Source organism: Nicotiana tomentosiformis, chromosome 10, assembly GCF_000390325.3.
Source record: "Nicotiana tomentosiformis chromosome 10, ASM39032v3, whole genome shotgun sequence".
NCBI classification, from domain to species: Eukaryota; Viridiplantae; Streptophyta; class Magnoliopsida; order Solanales; family Solanaceae; genus Nicotiana; species Nicotiana tomentosiformis.
This window is the reverse complement of record NC_090821.1, coordinates 46966385-46979948: the sequence shown is the minus strand read 5'-3', so window position 1 is coordinate 46979948 and position 13564 is coordinate 46966385. Positions and strand designations below refer to the sequence as shown.

Genomic DNA, 13564 nt, shown 5'->3' with positions numbered 1-13564 from the left:
CTCCAAAATACCTTCTGGATTCTGAATGGCCATCTGAACTTCAGTGATCAGAGGTTTCAATAGATCTATCTCAATCCTCATTTTAGTTGTTATGAGTCTGGTTTTTGTCTGAGTGGCTTTATCCATGACAATCGGTATTCCAATAGGCCCAACAATCCTACAGAGCGCTTCCCACTCATAGTAATGCCATGGAAGATCCACACGGGTGCTAGCATCGTAGCCTTATTTGGTTTGAAATTAGCAGTCCACCTCTGTATTTTCATGGAATGTTCTTCGCCAAGTTGTATAAAGGTATATGAAGCTATTAAATTGTAGTCCTCTTCATTATCAACATCAATGAAGACATGTTTAGCATCTTTGGTCCCTATTTTCACATGCCCTTTAGTCGGCACAATCCTCGCAAAATCTGCCCTAATTTTGTCAATTTTGGAGCGATTACGATCGAAGTTACCTATTAGAGTCCATTTGCAAGTCTCAACTAGTAGATCATGTTCTTCCTTTGTGAATGTGACTATTGGTTTCCCATTGATGATTTCATGCTTTCTGTGCTGGAGTTTATTTTGCCCTTATTTGTGCGTTGCGCCTTCAGCTCTAGGGCTCCTCTATACGTAGCCTGATCATCTGGGTTAAAACTTTGACCCAAATTCGCAACTTGATTGTTAATGTTGTGGATTATTTGGGAATTTGGTGGAAAATTCATAGTATCTAAGGGCTTGTTGGTGCTCGTTCTTAAGGAGGAACGTAGAAACTCATGTCTGAGTTCCAAGGGAGATAGTTGTTACCGGCTAGATGTTACCGTTAATGAAAAGAGAGAATGGGGAGGAGAGAGACGAGGTGTATTGCTGCTTGACAACATGTAGAAGTTAATCAATTTAATTATCTATATTTGGATATATTATTATTATTATTAAACTTTTCTTTTTTGAAGGGGCAGTGACCCTATAATCTTTTTTCTTTGAGTTTCTTCTCTGGTGTTCTACCTTTGAAAGGGGTATCAATTAATTAATATTTGCGCAAAGTAAAACCCATTAAAAGGGAAGTGCTTCCTATTCGTATTTTTATTTTATTTTTATAGCTCGAACAGGAAAGAGGTATCTAACTCTTTCTTTTTGAGCGGATAATATGGACGGATACTTACAAATTTATCTATTTCGTCACCTCTAGCTGTGACCCGATATCAGAATAATTGGTAGGAGGCCTGCCAACGTCTTGTGTCAACTAATTGAGTTTGTGGGGTCATGGGCTCGGACACCTCCCAACCCAAAATGTAGTGCCCCAACCCTCCAACGGCCGAGATCGGCTATTTATAACTGCAAAATCCAATCTGGCCTACTTCCACCTTAGTTATTCATACTCTATTAACTGTTATCTCTACAATTACTTGATTGGAACTATGTTGTAGTAGACTAGTAGTTTACTTTCTAGATACATAACTAAATTCCCAAAAATGTTACGCTCACAGAGAAATGTGGAAGCAGTCTATCAACAGAGTTGTATCCCCAGATTTGTATTGCAAGATTCATTCAATTTTATTTAGTTAGTAGAACCTTCTTGAGTTTCCGAAATAGTGTAAAAAGAAGGGCTTCGAATCATTGCTATTTGACAATACAGATCGATGTAATTGCAAGGTGAAAGATTTCAGCGACTATCGTTGTCTTGGACCTGCATCCGTTTTTTTCCTTTTTTGCACAATAAATCCCTTCGGCCGAAGACTTAGGAGAGAAGGGAACGTTAACTTGGGAGGGAATAGCGAGAAGGGAAATTTTTTAAAATAATTTTGGAACCTAATTTTGTGCGCATTGGACCTGCAATCATATTCACATGAAATGTTGAGGAAATTATTAAATAGAATGACATAGTTGTGAGGGAGGAACTTTGAGAGATCCCCACCAATTAATACGAGCATTGTACTAGAGAAGAGTCACCTTTTAGTCGGCAGTCTAAAAGGACAATTATTAGATGCCAGAAACGACTGAAACAGAAAACTTTGACATATAGCGTCAGAAACTGGATTGAATTGACCACAGAGCGCAGAACTAGAAATAACCACTAAATTTGCAATTATCAGATATCAGAAGTATCTACAGTAGGAAAGCAAAACAATTCCAGAAAGTCTAGAACTATTTACATGTTCTGACAAATTCATTTGGCAAAAAACGCATCAAGCATGGTTACCAGCTCCATTGAGATAGAACTTGAACCAAACTGTCATTAAGCAAACTAAAGAGTCATGTTTCTATACACGCAATGGTGCCTCTTAATCATTCAGGGCAGCCGTCATGACTTCAGCAAAAACTGTACTGAAAAATAATTTTGCCCCCACGATGCTTTCTACAAAAAAGTAGTCAGCATCAACAGGAATTCAAGCCCTGAATGCACATGACCTGGAACAATCAGGCCCAAGTCCAGGCATGCATCACATTAAGTTAAGATCGATGAAGGAATATTTATTCCTCATCAGTAAAAAGCTAAAATCCAAAAGTAGAACCATGTACATGCGCCACACACTTCTTTGCCTACTCACAAAACAGAGTCAAATGCAACCTGGAATTGAGCAGTATGTCTTGGCTTCGGACAAGAAGCATTAGCAAGCCCTCGAAGCAGTCTAAGAACATCGGCGGTATCATCGAGGTAATACTTGGCTTTGCTTGGCTTTTGCCCAACTGTGCAGGCAAAGATATCTGGGGCAGCAGTGACTGACGGACTGGATACACTGCTTAATATGCTCTCAAACATGTCTTCATCTGATCTATCGTCTCCAATGCACATTACAAAATCAGGTGGTTTCCCGCTATCTACCATCATTGAGAGAACTTTTTGTGCCACTAATCCTTTAGTCACACCCTGCAATCACCACAAACAAGTAAAAACTTTGAAGAGCATAATGCAACATGCACATGTCTGCATCTGCATCAGACACAAATACACAAGGACAATCTTACTTGTGGTTTGACTTCGACAATATGTTGGCCCCTCTTAACAACTGCAGGTTCATTTGCAAGTACAGTTTCCAAATGATCCAACAATTCCTTTGCTTGACAGGAGCCAAAATCTGGGTCTGCATCATGATGGTGCCACACCAAAGCACTCTCCTTTGGTTCTATATATGATCCATCGGTTGCTTCAGTGTAAAGTTTCATCACAGGTTCCACAATTGGTTTCCACTCAAGATCAGAAGCCAAACATTCCCAATCCGCCATTTTACTACCCCTGCAACAAGATAGAAACCTGGTTAAATGAAGGTATCCACGGGAAACTTCAAGACAAATTCAAATGAGATATTACAGGGAAACTGCCACAAAAGGACTCTGTCATGTTTACACAAAAAATATCCATACAAGGGTTAGCTCCATACCTAATGAAATACCCATGTTCAGCAGCTATTCCAAGCCTTTCACATGGTGCAAGCCATTCACTTAATGACATCCTTCCTCTGCCACTAACAATATAGACACTGTTTTTAGGATCACTGCTTAAAGCATTCAACAGCGTAATAACTTCAGCACTTGGAGCTTTAATCAATGATGACTGAGGCACAACAGTGCCATCATAGTCCAAGAATATTGCCCTTCTCTGTGTCCTCCTATATGACGAGACCATGTGATCAATAGACAATTTTCTAAAACTTGGAGAAAGTGCAATTACTCTGAAGCCCAGGCCAAGACCAATGCCCCAGCAACGCTTGCTATAATGATCTTTGCATGCTCTTTCCAAGTCCTGCATAAAGCTACGAGCCCAGTAAGCTACATCATGAGAGCTTACATACCGATAGTGCTTCTCATGACGAAGTTGTTTCTCAGAATCGGACATTGTGATGGCCACATTTAAAGCCTCAGCCACAGCTTCAATATCCCAAGGATTCACCCTAATTGCTCCGCTCAGAGATGGGGAACAACCAATAAATTCTGATACAACAAGCATGCTAGTTCTAGGAGAATCAGTTTTGATACCCATAGCCTCATCCATACCAGGAGAACCTTGCCTGCAAACAATATACTTGTAAGGCACTAAATTCATTCCATCCCTCACGGCATTCACTAGGCAACACTCAGCAACAGCATAATACGCTGTTTTCTCATAGCGGGGAACTGGACGATCAATCAAAACTACAGGCTCGTAATTAGATCTACCGTAAATTTGGTTAATCCTTTCAGCAGTTGAATATGTCTCCTTCCTTGCTTCCTGAACATCTTTGCCCGAGCTACGAGCGGGGTTTACTATTTGAACAAGAACAAGTTTCCCCTGCAAGTCCTGGTCCTGCTGTAGCAGATACTCGAATGCTAGCAATTTCAAACTAATGCCTTTAAAGATGTCCATATCATCCACACCTAGAATGACCTTCTTCCCCATGAACTGTTCTTGAACTTCTTTAGCTTTATCAAAAGTAGAAGAAAGATTCATCACAGACTCTAGTCGACCCATATGTATGCCCACGGGCAGAATCTTAATGTAAACTGTACGACCAAAATAATCAAGTCCAATATGTCCTCGTTTAGATTCATAATCGAGACCCAACATTCGACTGCAGCATGACAGAAAGTGACGTGCATAATCAAAGGTATGAAAGCCAATTAGGTCGCAATTCAACAACCCTTTCAGAATTTCATCCCTAACAGGGAGAGTTCGGTAAATTTCTGAGGAAGGAAATGGGCTATGAAGAAAAAAACCAAGTTTGACACGATGGTAGCGCTTCCTCAAAAATGTAGGGAGAACCATGAGGTGGTAATCTTGAATCCAAATATAATCATCTTCAGGATTAACCACTTCCATAACCTTATCAGCGAAAATCTTATTTGCAGAGACATAAGCTTGCCACAGCTGACGATCAAAACGATCTCCATGGTCAGGACACATTGGAAGCATGTAGTGAAAAAGAGGCCAAAGTTGCTGCTTACAGAAGCCGTGATAATATTTCTCCTGGATGTCATGGGGTACAAAAGTAGGCACACACTTGAACTCCTCAAGAAGTCTTTGAGCAACTTCCTCCTGTTCACTAGGTTCCACATCAACCTTGAGCGAACCCACATAGACAACCTCCGTTTCAAGAGAAAACCCATCCTTCAATTGCAATAAAAGAGAATCCTCATCCAAACTGAAGAACCACTTTTTAGCTGCTGTATCCCTTCGAGCATGCAAAGGCAGCATGTTTGCTACAATGATTTTTCGCTCTCGACATGAGGATGACATACTATCTGAATCACCCTCATTGCTGCCATAACCATCTGCGATGATTCCAGGAACTGTCATTACACGTGGAAGAGCTCTAGGTGTCTGAGGTATATCTAGTATATCTCCAGATGCCATGTCCAAAAGATTTGCACAAGATTTTGACGGCATGACTAAAAAGTGAAATTTGGTCAATGTTGTCAAGCAAGCGCTACTGGAATTTGAAATCTACGCTTGAAAATTTCAACCCCCAAAGCAATTGTGCAGTACCCTACAGACATGACTCTTAACATCATCAGAACATCAAACAAACAAACTATGGATTGGAAGGGTTAATGATATTATCGAGCATCAAACAAGCAATGGCAAAGATGCTAAAAGAAAGGCAAGGAATAGAAGTGTCAAGAAATACTTAATCTCAAACTTAAAAAATGGAAATAAGTATAGAGTTGACAGAATTGTTACAACATTGCAATGATTCAACGATTCATCTCAATCACATAATAAGAAGGACATGAAATGCAGCGCCACAGAATTCGACAGCTGTAGTAGCTTTAAACAAAAATTTACAAGCTGATGAGTGATATATTACAGACAACAACAACAACAACCCAGTAAAACCCCACTAGTGGGTTCTGGAAAACTTTACAAGCTGATGAGTGATATATGACAGAAGCTACAAATATTACCAATTTTTCAGGGTGGAGGGTTGGTTACATTATAAGGTAGGAGCCAATACAAAAGGGGGGAAATACACATTTTCGAGTGCTATGGTATACGAACATGGTATTTATCATAATAACAGTTATATGGCTTTGAGAGACCATGACTAACTCAGTAGCAACAGCAGTTCATCTGAAATGGACAGTGAATAAACAAACAAGTACCATTAATAAGATTAGTTCTACTTTAATGTGTTGAGTAAGCTTGGTGGATGGTACGTAACGAACCTAGGAATGATATGTCGGTAACAAACTCAAACCCAACCCAAAACCCATTTGAAGGTGAGTGCATCACATCATGTACCACCCCCAAACTCTCCAATAAAGGAAATTACAGAAAGGACAACTATTAATCCTTCTATCTCGCTGTAAAATACTAATTTGGTGGAGGGCTAAATATTCCAAAGATGCTTTAAAAACTATGGCTTTTTTTGGGTCAGAAAGACTATGGCATGTATTCACTATATACTTTCTGAAGGTAGCAATTAGAGGTAAATGCGTCATGATGAATTGCATCTAGCATTTTTACATTAAAAGGAAATTATTGGATATTCAACGCTCTGTCAAAAACTAAAGACATATATACTACCATATATTTCTGGAGTATATCAATTGCAGGTCTAGACTAAAACTTAATAACTTTGCCAACTAGCCATGAGATGAGCTCTAACATCCCATCAGAACACTTAAATTTGTTGTTTAAGAATATGCAAGAGAAGTATTTAACTTGGCAGTATACTAATTCTTTATTATGCAATCTTCATTTTTCACATGACCTTCCTATATTAATACTCTTGGCTATATGGACAGGTTAATGTTATCATGGAAAAAACTACTGATCATATACATGATTCCTCGACTTGCTACTCTTTCAGCTCTATCCGTATTTAGGAGCCGTTTGGTTGTAAAAATAAGGAGAATTAGTGTGCTCATTAAATATAGCATAAGTTGTACATTGTTCGGTTGCTTGAATAAGGAGAATTAATCTCCTCATTAAATTCAGCATAACTTGTATCTTGTTTGGTTGTAATTTGTCTCTTATGCGGGGATCTGTGTAAAATACAGGGTGGAATATGAAATAAAAATATAAGTATTAGCAATATAAGGATTAAAACTATTAAAATGACAAAGATGACCTCATCTCTTCAGACTCATATTTCTTTTAATAAAACAAACCAAACATCCAACAAGAAATAATACATGCATTACAAATCCTGGCATTACTATTCCCTGTATAACTTGTCTCCGAACGAAATGACTCCTTAGGGTTCTGTCTAATTAATTTTGAAACCCCTACAACACATTGTTGTCAAAGGCTCGTTTCCAGTGTGCTTAAATCCTAAAGCTGGAGCAGAACATGCAGAACACTTCGCCTTACCGAGCAAGCGCTTCAGTGCAGTCACAAAGGCTCTAAGGCATACGTCTCATCGCCAAAAGCATTATCCTGAAGAGGCGACACTAAGCAATGAATATTTTACTTCATTCTAGTTTTCTTTTAAATTTTGTTATCTATATATTTGTTATTTCTGCTTATAATTATTGTTCCTAAACTACAAAATCTTCTTACTTCTTTTGTTTTTTGATAAGGAAAGAGTACAAAGTAAAAACTATTAATGTTAGCTTCTTACTTCTTTTGTTTGCACCTTTCTTCATAGAAGCTCGCGCTTTTCACTTAAAACCCCAATGGACTAAGACCTTAGCGCTTTTACGTGTTTTTCACATTTGATAAATATCCAACGAATCTTCCAAACCTGCCAAGGACGACTATATCTCTAGATAAATGAAGCTACATAAGATGGTTTTTCTCTCTTACTAGATCCAGCCTTGTTAATCTCTGTAATAAAGGATGATGGTGAAGTCTGACCTTCCAGTTAGTGGAAACAGAGGGAGATTTACTTCTATATAACATCTTATTTAACAAAAACAACCAGAAATCAAAACCTTGTAAATTATTAAAAAGAAAATAGAAAGTACAAACACAATAAAGTTTAGAAAACAATTGATAGTTCAAAGAAGGCATCTATTAAGCACTAAACTATAGAGCTGCAAACTGAATAATCACTCATATGTAATCAAGAATCAAATGGCACATTAGGAAGGGTAGAAAAGAGGCATATACCATGACTAGACTAGATAAAATCCAGTATTTCAAAAAATGCTTTTCTTCAGTATTACTTATAAAAAAAATTACATTGCCTCTGTGTTATGAATATGCTCATTTCCCATTATTGATGGTATTAGGCGTAAAAAACTCACCGGAAACGTCGAATGTCTGGCGTCAAGCAAATAACTCGAAGGATTTTTCCCCTACGCAATGAACTCTCAAGGGACTTTCTGAATACTAGATTCAAATAGCTTGCTCAATTAGGGCCTTGCCTCTAGTTCATGAGCCAACTACAATTTGTGAGCACTAGATGCAACAAGCACACACCTGTATGGGGCAGGCCATAGACCAAATTGCTTGCATGTCCATTTCTATATAACAAGATCTTCATGTGATCATAGTGGGGATAGTAATCCCTGCAGGTTATAGAAGAAACTAAGTGCTGGTATCCCGCCAGTCCATCACTGCATAATTATGATATTTTGTCGCCTTATGGGTGATAATAATTTATTCTTTCAACTTTTAAGGTGTTACATTCAATTTTTATATTAATAAGATGTTTAGGTTTGCATGGTCCACGTGCAAAAGGAAACAAAAAATGGTAAACACTTCAACGGCTACAAACAGTCCATTTACGTCCCTCTCAAAACTTGTGAAAGCTTCCAATTTATGAACTTCCTTTTAAACTTTTTACTCAGCAATAAATGTGAACTCACACACATTATTGTGGAAAAGTTTCTCTTATAACTAGTGGAACTTTCTACGGAAAAAAAAATTGTTGTCTTCTACTCATTAAGGAATGGCAATTCACGTGCATGATGCATGGGCTCCCCTAGTAACACACCATATTATACCTCCCCATGCAAACTCTGCTCCTAGGTGCTTTTGAATTCCCGTTTCCTTTCTTCCACCCTAATATTTAACGCTGCCTCAACAAACACTCAAATTCATGCACATACACACACATGTCCAGATTCTTCGTTCAACATTTACTTCCATAGTTGTTAAGTGAATCCATTTCCGTAGTCATTACCTTCCACATCTCTTATGCATTTTGATATTCACATTAAGTTACTGGTTAAGTTCAAAGTCCCAAAGGAATTAGATTCCCATGTTAAGGAAATCTGGTACAATTTAAAGGAACAAACATGACATATAATTTTTTAATGATGGTGGTATCAAGGCCAACTTATGAGCACCTCGACTATTCCGTCGGGTACCTGTTATCACCCACCATCACAAGTACCAGATAACTCTTCCCACCAAAGCTGAGTTAGATGAAAAGAAATTACCTAATGTTTTTTTTGCTTCTGCTGGGATTTGAACTCACTGTTTTAATAGGCGTTTTCGGGACGAGCCCCGGAACGAGGCGTACCAAAAACGCCCTGGGGCGATGGTGTGGGGCGAAAGTCTCAAGAGGCGTACGCCCAGCAATTTGGGGCGTACGCTCGGGCGTTCGAGGCGCGTTTTTTTAGTGAGTAAGCCCCAGAGACTTTTTCAAATTAAAACAAAATTTGCTGAATAAGTCTTTCATGTAATACCCAAATTCTCAAAAGTCAATTTAGTAATTACTCAAAAGGTTTAAAAAGGAACTCAAAAGTATTAAATTTAAAAGTCAAAGACTTTTTTTATTGATTAAATCCCTAATTCATGGTCTTTCCCAATTTTTATCTTGTCCTCTAGTGTGCTAATATCTCTCAAAAGCAACGAATATTTAATTTTTTACGTTCTCCTCCATAGCAGCAAGTTCAAAGTTTTTTAATCATCATTTTTGTTCCTCCATATAGGAAAACTTTATTCTTTTAGACTCAAATTACTTGTGCTTGTAAGTAGCGTATAATAGATTATTTTGATTAGTTTTTTGTGGAGATGGAGCGCGCGCGCGCACATATATATATATATATATATATTTATAATTTTTTTCAATTTTTATGCAATTTTACCTGTTTATAAATATTTACTGTCATTATATTATTTTATAAAATATTAAAAATTAAATACCTATAGGGCTTAAGCCCCGTGCCTCGGGGCTTACGTTTCGCTGAGGCATATGTAAAACGCCTCGCCTTACGCCCACGCCTTTTAAAACACTGTTTGAACCTAATATCTCATGGCTCTCCTCCCTCTTTATTGACCCACACCCACAGGTGCAACAAACACGACATATCTTGAAACACCCTTTTTTTTTGCTGCGAACTTCATTTCCATAAAAACATCTCAACTCTTCCTCGGGATTTAAGTTATGAGTCAAAATATCAGGACAGATGAAACTCAAAACCATGCAAAAATCAAACAAAGTACAGTAAAAAGAAAATTGGTGCCACAAAAAAAGGAGCTTCCAATGAAAAACAAAATGGCTGTTTGCTGTAAGAGACAGTACAGGGACAACATTTCAGTAAATATATCAAGTCGAAATACAAGTACAACCATGTAAACAAAAGGAATGGGGATCTAAACTTAACTAAGCCCTTATATGGATTAAAAACCGCTATGCAATCACAGAAAATGAGAAAATTCTCACCTTAAATTTCAAATTAAACAAATTGTCAACCTTCTAAACCTCCCAGCAATTTCCTATGAGAAATAACAACAAATTTAAATAATAACTAATAACAATTAATAAACAAGAATAATTTTTCATTTTCCTTTTCTGCAACGGTTTTTCATAAGAATAGCCTCCAAAACATGAAATTCCACAGGAAAAAAAATAAAACAAAAGCAATCAAATTTAAATAAAAAAATAAACAACATATCAGAAAAGACGAGGTGCATACTGTACATACAACGGAAATCCGGTGACCGGAAGACGGTGATGACGTCAAAAACCGACGAAAGAGAGAGAGAGACACTGTGTGTGTATTTTGTTGCGAAGTTTCAACGGAAGCAATATATAAAGAGAGGAATGAGATCAGAATGTGTTTTTGCAGAGAGAAGAAATAGAAATGAGATTAGACAGGGAGATTGTACAAGACTTAATGCAACAAGTACGATTTCTATAAATTGGGGGAAAAGCTTGACTTTGGGGCTTTTGGGCAGTGTCGTTTTACGTGTAACAGGATAAAGTCGACCTTACTTTACCATGGTTAGTATGAATTAACCATGGTTTACTGCTCATGTTTTGCTTCGTGATTGGCCCTCTAGTACTAGTAGTAGTTTCTTAATTACAACTATATCCTTGCCTACTATATTTAACGACTACTTGAGGAATAATGAATGTAAAATGCGTCTTTCATAAATATAGTATTTTTTATTTAGTTATGATTAGCTGATTATTTTCTATTTTAAATTTAAACTACTACTAATATTAAATTATTTAATTTAATATATTTATAAAATATGAATAAGTATTTATCCTAATTTACGTACTAACTACTTCCATGCGTTTAAGATTTTTTTTTATTTTTTATTTTTGGTGTGGCTGGGAGAGGAGAGAGGAGACATGATTATTTTAGGTGGAATTAGATGAGATTTTTTAGTTAAAGTTGTGTTAACTAGGGGTTGTTTAAGAAGATTTGCATTGGTTGTTGTCTTCATTTTCAAATTCACTTGACATTTTATGTGCTTTTTTTCCCTCTCTGTAGAGAAAGGCAAACTTTAATGAATCCATGATTTGTGATATTAATTCTCAAAAATGTCCAAACTACGTAGTAATTAATTCTATTGAAAATTTTACTAGTTATTAAGTAATAAGATTTGCAAAAAGTTGTATGAATTATAAAAATCACATAATGATCGCGCATTATGACTCGAGAGAAAAGATTATGCATTATTTTACAAAAGATCATTTGAGCATTTTATATGCATAGGGACATTATCTCATTCAGTGCATAAAATACAAGTTCTTTTTTTTTGTTTACCACTTTGGACCACAATTTTCCTTTTGCCAAGATATTGCTAACAACCCCACTTAAACTCAAATAAGACAACTAGACCAAAGAGACACCACTAATAGATACGGAAAAGATTTTATAAAAAGAAAATACCCCCTTAGTCTCAATTCTAACTTGGCACGGAATTATGAAAAGAATTTAAATATGCGATCTTAAATTTATTAGCTATAAAAACATGTCACTAAAGGTAGAAAGAGAAATTAAAAGTTAAATTATATTTAAATATGTAAAAGTGACGAATAGACTAATAAGAAATAATATCAAATAAAATAAAATAAGAAAAGTACTGTTTAGGACCAATATCTATATTCGCCCAGAACTTTATTATTAGAAACTTAATATGATTTATGTAGTTTCTTTATAATTTTTGGATAAATTAGCTCAATGGAATTTTAACCGCCTTTTACCTAGCTACAAAAAGGAAATAAATAAAGAGATCAAAAGAAAGGGTGAGATGCAATATTAGTGGTTTACCAAGACCATAAGAAAACTTGCTTGATTAATTCTTAATATGGTTAGGGTTAGTTTGATTAACCTATATAGAAATATAACAGAAGACTTCATTAGCATGAATAAATAATGTTATCTTGTGAACAGTGTAACAAAGTCGGGTTGTTAATTATTTATTGAAGAAGGTGTACTTCTTCTCTATTGGCTCATTATTTTAATCAATAAGTTTAGGTCAAATGTGGATAAGCTATGACTAATTAATCCTTCCATATGCTTTTCTTGATAGACTCCAACCAATGGCAAAAGTACAAAAAAGATATACTATTTACAATATAAGATTAACAAACATCTCAATCAAACACGATAAGGGAGATCCATTTAATTAAATGATTTTTGATTAGTAAAATAGTATATTGAAAGGCATCCTCGGATTACTTATGGAATAGGTGCTCTTCCCCAATAAGAATCATTAAAGGACCACAAGGTGTTTATGTGCAACTAACATATATACATAAGGAAATATTTAAGCAATTAATTAACTTTTTGGGGTTACTAAAGGTTTCTACTTGAATATAATGTCTTTTGGGGTTTTGCCCTATTAAAAAAAAAATAGTTTCCCGCCAGGTGTCCGACGTCGCTTTATCATTTTGATTAATTAGAATTCGTAGCGTGTAAGACCATTAAAGAGAAAATATTTCCTCCATATTCTTTTTATTCATAGAGTTGTATCTTAAATTGTGGAGATCTAGTGCCTAAAAATATTGTGTGAGATTTAAAATCTCAACCTACTAGCTGCTAGAAGTACTATATGTTTTATATAGATGCTTAATGTGTGAGCAATTTGCAGAAGATAATAACTCAACGTTCATAAAATTAATTTAATGAATCATAAGTTGAATACATAGATCATGTATGTACAGGAAAAGGTCTATAAATTAGAAAATTATGGACGTGCTTTGCAATCTCGAAAAAAAATAGCCATAAAGATAGAGAAGGGCATTTGGAAAATGTAAACTAAATGATAGGATTTAAATAAATAACAACCAAAAAAGGGCGAAAAAGAAGAAGAAAAAGACAAAGTCCGAAGTAAGCATAATGGAGAGTGCGTAGATTAATAATGTAGTGAAGAAAAGGTATGCACAATTAATTAAATGTCAATAACATAAATGCACTTTATCCATTCGTGCAATTATTTATCAGCCAATTATTTCACAACTTGTCATTAATTTAGC

At 36.0% G+C, this 13564-nt stretch overlaps 1 protein-coding gene across 8 annotated transcripts; it reads right to left on the bottom strand.

Moving 5' to 3' along the window:
- Nucleotides 1-2037: 2037 nt before the first annotated feature.
- On the bottom strand, nt 2038-11021 carry LOC104100398 (probable alpha,alpha-trehalose-phosphate synthase [UDP-forming] 9). Of its 8 annotated transcripts, none has more exons than XM_009607608.4 (6): nt 10767-11021; nt 10514-10566; nt 8145-8408; nt 3356-5437; nt 2943-3210; nt 2038-2844 (listed from the first exon to the last, which is right to left on the bottom strand). In XM_009607608.4, exons 4-6 carry the CDS (start codon nt 5335-5337, stop codon nt 2521-2523), a joined length of 2574 nt encoding a protein of 857 aa, XP_009605903.1. In that variant the 5' UTR covers nt 5338-5437; nt 8145-8408; nt 10514-10566; nt 10767-11021; the 3' UTR covers nt 2038-2520. The 8 variants fall into 8 exon arrangements, with proteins under 8 accessions (XP_009605903.1, XP_070043700.1, XP_009605908.1 ...); XM_070187599.1 differs by having other exon boundaries at nt 10776-11021; XM_009607613.4 differs by lacking the exon at nt 8145-8408.
- Nucleotides 11022-13564: the final 2543 nt, after the last annotated feature.